Consider the following 7,623-nt stretch of genomic DNA (forward strand, 5'->3'; position numbering starts at 1 on the left):
CAGCAGGAAAAATCTATCGTAAGTGACTTGCACAGCACCCTCTCCGAGGAGCAGAAGAGAGCCTCTGAGAGATGTGATCTGCTGAATCAAGAAAAAGCAGCCCTGAAATTGGAGCTTTGTGAAAGTAAGCAAGAGAATGAAAGGCTGCATAAATCCCTAGAAGAGCTTCAGAGGGAAATAAGCCAGTTACGGTGAGAAGTAGATTTATTCCTTTATTTTATTTATCAACAGATGTGAAAGAGCTTTGTATTTTGTTGGATCCACAGATGGTTTAACACTTGGAAGCACAAGGAGGAAAACTAACTTACCTCACTGTTCACAGATATGCTAATTTTTCTTTACTAACTGCTTAAATGTATTTATTTTTCAATTCAAATTTGCATATTTATCTTTTCTGTACTCTTGACTAAGAAGCTTGTGGAAACAAGGGCATGTTGTTTGCCTGTATGAAAAGTGAACAGATCCCTGTGTCCCTGATGAACCCACTTTCATTGGTACTTCTGTTTGCGTGTCACCTTGTGTAACTTCTTCCTGTCTCCTAATTGTTGCTAAATAGAGCAATTCTAGCTTTGCTTGCCGGGAGGTAGATGGTTTTAGGTACTAAATAGCTGTGACTTGAAAAGTGACCCTCTATAGAAAGAGCAGAGGCTATCTGAAAGAAACAAATCGACAGAGCAACTTGCAAAAAGGAGCCCAGACTGTCTTGCTTTCATTGCTGGTGAAGGGTGTTCTGTGCTGAACAGAGAAGTGTCATTTTGAACTTTGCAGTTTTGAACTGGAGAAAAAAGAAAAGGAATTGACAGCTGCCCTTGAAGACTTGCAGACTGAACATCTGAAGGAAACAGACCTACGAGGTTTGTTTGAGGAGCAACAGCTTCAGCATAAGAAAGCAGAAGATGAAAAGGCAAAGGCCTTGGAGGTAATGCCCTGCATCTCAGTGCTTCTGTTCCCCATCCTTGGTGCATGAAGTGAACTAACCGGTTATTTTTGCAGTCTTTTTCACATTTTTTGTTTAATAATCCCAAGCTTCTACTGAATGTTTGTTTTCACAGAATTAAAGCTTTTAGTTATTCTCCTTGATTGCACATACAGAAATAACTAACAGTTATATGCCCTTTTTTTTATTTTCATATCCTCCTAGTGGTTTTGGAGTCTTACACTTTCACATTTCACAATTTCACCTATTCTTGTACTGCTCCTTGCTGTGCAGGGAGAACCAGGTTCTACAGTCCTGTCACTGAACCCTTTATTACAGAGCAAATGTGCTATGAGGATGTGATGTGTATGGTCAACTGAGATAAGAAAGAAAACCACCCAATGATCCATATGCTTGTCAGAGAGTAACTGGAGCCTTTTCCACCTATCATGTATTTTTGGAGGTTAACCAAAGTCTTTTTGTTCCCTTCTAAATTGAACAGAAAATAAACAGCTTTCTCTCTGATACTCTTGATAGCAGAGGTTTTACATCTAGTCTTACTGCTTAGATTTTTGGTTCTTTTTAAATCAGCATGGGTTATATCTGCTTCAGATGTCACTTATAAAGGGGATTGAGTGATGTGAATAATAGTGATTTCCTAATGAGGGTCTTACTAATTGAAAAAAAAAATAGCATACTGGAAGATATTTTAACATTACAGGCTTTGGTTTTGTTTCTTGGTGTCATATTGATAATGAGTATTAGAAAATCAAACTTTTTAATAGCTGAACTACTCTAGTTCAGTCGTGAATTTCTTCTTCGGCAAATTGCCGAATGCCAGCCTGCCCCTCAAATGAGTGTGTGTGCTGGACTATTAATATGTGTTCCCCTTTGGAACAGGAGCTGCAGGCTGCCTTGGAGTTGCAGTCGGTACAGAACAGCCAGCTGGCCGTATCCTTAGAGCATGAGCAAACAGTAAACAATAATCTCCGCAAGGAACTGCAGATCGAGCACTCCCGCTGCGAAGCATTGCTGTCCCAGGAACAGGCCAAACTGCTGGAGCTGCAGAGAAGTTTGGATGCTGAGAAAAATCGTTCACTGGAGCTCCTGAATTCCTTGAATCACGAACGTGTTTTGACAGAACAGCTGAGCACGAGAGTGAAAGAAGGTGCTTCTTGTCAGCACAGGGAGTCGCTGCTGGAACAGTCCTTTGTTCGAGAGCTGCAAGCCCAGCTGGAAGAAGAGAGGTCCCGAACTAAGGATTTAGCAGCTCTTATTGAGAAGATGCACCAGAAGGCCATTTGTTCCAAAAGGCAGCTAGAGGCTGAATTACAGGTGTGCTGCGAAGAAACCCAGAGGGAGAGAGAGGTCAGCGACAAACTGCGAGCTACTCTGGAATCACTTCAGGGTCAGAAGCAAGAGGTAATCCTTTCCTTAGAGGCCCAGAAGGAAAGAGAGGCAAAGTTGAAAGCTGACCAGAAACAACTGCAGTCACTCTTCAAGATGATGGAGGAGCAAAATAAAAACAAGGAGGAGGAGAGGGAGAGTGAGCGGAGGCAGCAGCAACAAGCAGAGCTAGAAAAACAGAAGGACTGGCAGAGGGATCGAGAGAGACTGGTGAGAATGCCTGTGCAAGCCTTGCCTTACACTGGAATATCTGCAAAATGGGTTTTAACCCTGTGGATGGTGTTCTTTTAATTGAAATATTTCCTTCCCTTAAAGCATTCCGGAACACGCATTAGATGAGCTCTTTCCTTGCATTTCTCTAACACAGCTGTCATCGGGGGGTTGTGTCTGGGTTCATTGTTGCCAGAAGTTGATCTTTACATCTTTGTCTACACTGGGAATTGCTGGTTGTTAACAGATGGAGCAGAATATGGCTTAAACACAGATTGGAACCAAACTCGGTTTCATGTCATTGCCCTTAGTTTGAGCTAAGCTCCTAATTATGGTTTGTGACAGTAACAATTTCTCCCTGCTGGTTTCTCAGCTCCTTTGCTTTCATTAGAGGAGGGGGGAGATTTTGCAGGCTCTCTGGAGACTTGTCAGTCGCCGTGTCTAGAAATGGAGGGAGAAAATGCCCATTCCACCGTCCACAAACGGCTTCCTGGTGGCACTGGAAGGCAGTGCTGTAAGCCTTCCCCTGTAAGGGGTCTGTGGGTGAAGGAACACCAAGATTGATATGCTAGTTAGGTATGATGCTTTTATTTGCAGTCTGTGTGTGTACGTATAAAGAAAGAAAACCATTTATATGTGAGTATGTGTATATAGGTATGTGTGTGCATACGTGTAAGATGCACGTATGAGAATACTGCTTATTCTGTTCAAATAGCAAAACTTGGAACGGCAACACCAGAGGGATGAACAAAGGATTAAAGAGCTGCAGGAAATGCTGGCAGTATTAGAAGAAAGAGGAAGAAACATCCCATCTCCAACCCATCAGCAACGACTGTTGTGTATCTTAAAGAAAGAGCAAAATGCCAAACAGGCCATGACAAAAGAAACTGGAAAATCGCATTTGCAACAACAGCAACAACAGCTAGAGAAGATAAGAGAGCAGTTGCTTTTTGTAGCTGTGCATCTGAATGAGATCATATATAAAAGCATAGATAAGTGAGTAGTTGTTCATAAAATAGTTTTCTTTCCATCTTGCTTCTGAACTTGTGTGGGTCATGGCTGAGAGCCCTGTGCTAAAGGGAGTGAGCAGTGTATCTGCCTATGAGACTCAACCTTGTGTGAAACCATGGTTTCATGGTGGCAGCAGACTGGTTGTCATCATCCCGCTGCAGCCCTTGCTATTAGAAACTTGTGTGCCTGTGTTTGAACTAGATCTATGAAGTGGCCCTGCTTGAAGAGTAATTCCCAAAAAACCCTACTGGAAAGAATCACTAATTTGGCAACTGCAGCAGTCTGATTACAGAGCAATTAAAAAAACCAGGTTAATCAACACATCTGCATGTTTGGAATGGGAAAGTCCACTGAGTGTGGCAGGGAAAAGCTAGGGTCAGGACCGAGTGGTCAAGTAGTAGTAATTTCTTATTCCTTTGGCAGCAGAGTCAAATACCAGTGATGCTTTGCTGCAGCCTGTGTATGCCAGATAGAATTTCAGACTGGTATAAAATACAGACTTCTTGCTAAATCCTACGTGGCGCTGTTTAGAAATTCTACTCTTAAGAAAACTCACTAATTTCTGTGTATATTCATAGTATTTTGTGGGATTAATAGTGCATAAGTACAGTTTCAGAACTTTAAGGCCATGCAGTGGGGAGAAGGAATCAAATGTATGTGAACATCGTCACAAGTCATGCTGGTACTGAAGCAGTATTTCTGTTCAACAGAACAGTTAACGGTTGGTCTGCATCAAATGATGAAGCTGTCGCCTCTTTACTGCAGACATTAAAGGAACTAAAATCAGATTTACTGTCTCCTCCTGCATCTCAGGTAAGGAAAACAGCATCTTTGATTATCAATAAACTGGTCTGTATTCTTTGGGTTGCAGTACACATGTAAGTTGATTGATTGATTTCCACCCCCCACCCCGCTTTCTTTTTTGGTAAAACATTCTGAGGAAATTTGTGTTTTCTCTTGGTGAGGAAAAACAGATGTACTCTTGTACTTACACTGTCATTATATTGACATATTTTAGAACCAGACTCCCGCTTTTTTATTGTATTGCAGAGTCTGCTTCTGATGGCATTTTTTTCCCTAGATAGGTAGTATGTCATGGGATATCAGACCCTGGGATGTGTTGTGGCTGCATCCAGAGAGAGTTTTTGTTTTTCAGTAAATTGTGACGTAATTCTCAAAAAGCCCAATAGTGTTTTGACTGATATTTGCAGTATTGCAAATGTTTTGTACGAGCCTGGGGATTAGCAACAATTGAGCTCAGGTCTATCGATAACAAAATACATCTTAAAACCAGAGCTTCTAGATTCCGTCCTACTCCAAAGATAACTTTGCCCTATCATTCTTGTCTTTCTCTATAATAAAGAGATCTTCAACCACACTGCAGCCAAATTTTGGAGATTTAGGGCTAAGTAACTTTGGCTCTTGTTCGATTCAGCCTCTCTCTGTTCCCTGATCTGCTTCACAGCAGATCCCTAGAAAATAGACCTTTGAGAAAGAGTTTTGACTGTAAGGATACATGAAGAAGCTTCCATAACTTCCCTTGTTCTCCTGTGCTCTGTAATACAACTCTGTATGATGAGCTGGCTCCCAAATGTTTGGGAGACTCTCCGTTATTAACAGGAATAGGATCCTGTAAAGGGGACAGACCTGCAAAGAAGGGGTAGCTTGAATCACGATTAATTTGATACTTAAGAAGGGCTGCTCATGTGTTTCAGTTTCCACCCTACTGTTTAACACCTGAATGCCACTGCTGATGTTCAGGCTCATTATTTTTGTTTTAGTGTGTCCATAAAGTTAGGGGTTATTACTCGGTTTGAAGTGTTTCACTGTGCAAAAACCATCACAGCTCACTTCCTTTGGACTTCTTTTTTAGATCAGATCTACGGGCGATCCTGACTCTGTTCAAGAACTGGAAAGAGACGCTTGGCAGCGAGAGAGACACATCTTGGAGAATGCACTGAGACAGGCTGAATCTGAACTGGCTAAACCGACTATTGAAATTGAAAACAAACCAGTGGTAGAAACTTCCAGTCTGAAGGTAAAAAGATTGTGATGGCCAGCAAATGGGCCGTCCGGAGCTTGGGAGTGAGCAGAGCTGTAGCCAGTACTATATCATGTAAACCTTTGGCACTTGGTTTGCTTTTGCTCTTTTGCCTGTTGTACAGACTTGGTGTTAACCAATTGGAGATCATAACCTCTGGAGAGTTCAGTCCTTGGTAGTGTTGGTTTTGGGCATTGCCTAAGTGATTAATGTCACGTGTAGGATAGATAATTTAGTAATTTCCTTTCTACTAAATCCCTGATTTCTAGTAAATCCCTTTCTACTCTGAAATGAGGGAGGTTCAGTGTTCTTGTCTAAGCATGAAAATATCAAACTCCCATAATTTTTAATTTTTCCCTCCTAATCTTAAATACTTTTTATTCCTCTGACACATGGGATTGTAATGAAGTCAGACGGGCACTTATTCCAACGTGCTTTCTGGTATTTCAAGGAGGTGTTATTTTCTTTGTTAAAGAGTTAAACTGTTTCAGAGTTTCGGGTATGACAATTTTGCTTTGAGACATTCAGGAGATTGAAGGCAGTCTGACATTCCAAACTCAGGTGCTTTTTAGCTCTGTACAAGGTTGCTCCAGATGCCCTTGTGTCCACAGTACAGATGTTCAACATAAAGATGGCTTGTTTGTGGCTGGTTTTTTGCACACCAACCAGTAACCATGCTGAAATTTTCTAGCCTTGCTGAGACTCCTAGACCTAGAGAAATTCAGTAGACTTGGTACAAGCCTCCATGGATGGTGTCCAAAATACCAGAGTGTAATACTGCTGCTTTGTCCCGAAACTGGCAAAGTCACAGAGTCTGTTACACAAGTACTTGCTCAAAATCTTATTTTTGAGATAAATGGACACAGCTTCCATACTTCATAATTATTAAATAGCTTTCTATGATTTTGTAAAGCAAAATAGGTGTTAGAAACCCAGGCACAACCAAGCTGTAGGAGACATTGCAGGAAAAAGCAAGGAACTTTTCTGAGCTTTCTGTAGCTAAACATATTAACAGACTGGATTTTCTTTTATTTTTTTTCTTTCTCCAGTTGCACAGATTATATAGGAAGTACCTTAGAGCAGAGAGCTTTAGAAAGGCTCTGGTTTATCAGAAGAAATACCTCTTGCTGCTTCTTGGTGGATTTCAGGACTGTGAGCAAGCAACTCTCTCTCTAATAGCACGTATGGGAATCTACCCCTCTCCAGCAGACCTGCAGCTGTCAAGAACACGTTCCCGTCCTTTTACTAAGTTCCGATGTGCTGCCAGGGCAATCATTGCGATATCAAGGTAAAGCCAAAATATTTGTTGTCTCTCATACACGGTGTTTTCTTGGAAATTTAACAATTGATAGGTCCCATCGTTTATTTTACATTAATAATACCCCCTGTACTGGTCACTGGTGAGGCCTCACCTCAAATTCTGGGTTCAGTTTTGGCCCCTCACTCCAAGAAGGACATTGAGGAGCTGCAGCATGTCCAGAGAAGGGCAGTGAAGCTGGTGCAGGGTCTGGAGCACAAGTGTGCTGAGGAGTGGCTGAAGGACTTGGGGGTATTTAGCCTGGAGAAAAGGAGGCTCAGGGGAGACCTTCTCATTCTGGACAACTCCCTGACAGGAGACTGGAGCAAGGTGGGGGTTGGTCTCTTCTCCCCAGGAACAAGTGAAAGGTTGAAAGGAAATGGCCTCAGGTTGCGCCAGGGGATGTTTAGGATCAGCCTGAGGAACAATTTCTTCCCCGTTGGGGTTGTGAAGCCCTGGCCCAGACTGCCCAGGGTAGTGGTGGAGTCACCATCCCTGGAGAGGCTTGAAAGATGTGTCTTGTAAAGACTGAAGTTGAACAATTCTTCCTCCAACTCTGCAAGGATTGTTACTTTATGTTGTTTAATAAGTTTCATACTAAAAAGAATAATATTAATATTAAAATCCAGTTTATTTAATATTAGAATAATTAATATTAGAAATCAGGGTGGTTTTGCTTCTTTTTAATGATGGTACAAATTAATTTTGTTACTAAGGTTAAAGTTTTTGGTGAAAAAGTGG

At 41.7% G+C, this 7,623-nt stretch overlaps 1 protein-coding gene across 1 annotated transcript in view; it reads left to right on the plus strand.

The window, feature by feature from the left end:
• Positions 1-7,623, plus strand: part of PCNT (pericentrin) — a gene marked incomplete at both ends in the record, with an annotated part of 67,153 nt that overhangs the window by 54,585 nt on the left and 4,945 nt on the right. Inside the window, 8 exons of the mRNA XM_010141978.1 lie at positions 1-191; positions 769-919; positions 1,817-2,338; positions 3,249-3,529; positions 4,255-4,357; positions 5,418-5,582; positions 6,635-6,873; positions 7,599-7,619. The exon at positions 1-191 is cut by the window's left edge and continues 1 nt beyond it. Coding sequence (XP_010140280.1) covers positions 1-191; positions 769-919; positions 1,817-2,338; positions 3,249-3,529; positions 4,255-4,357; positions 5,418-5,582; positions 6,635-6,873; positions 7,599-7,619 — 1,673 coding nt within the window. The remainder of the gene's footprint in view (positions 192-768; positions 920-1,816; positions 2,339-3,248; positions 3,530-4,254; positions 4,358-5,417; positions 5,583-6,634; positions 6,874-7,598; positions 7,620-7,623) is intronic.

The sequence above is a fragment of the Buceros rhinoceros genome, unplaced genomic scaffold, assembly GCF_000710305.1.
Source record: "Buceros rhinoceros silvestris isolate BGI_N320 unplaced genomic scaffold, ASM71030v1 scaffold17748, whole genome shotgun sequence".
NCBI lineage: Eukaryota > Metazoa > Chordata > Aves > Bucerotiformes > Bucerotidae > Buceros > Buceros rhinoceros.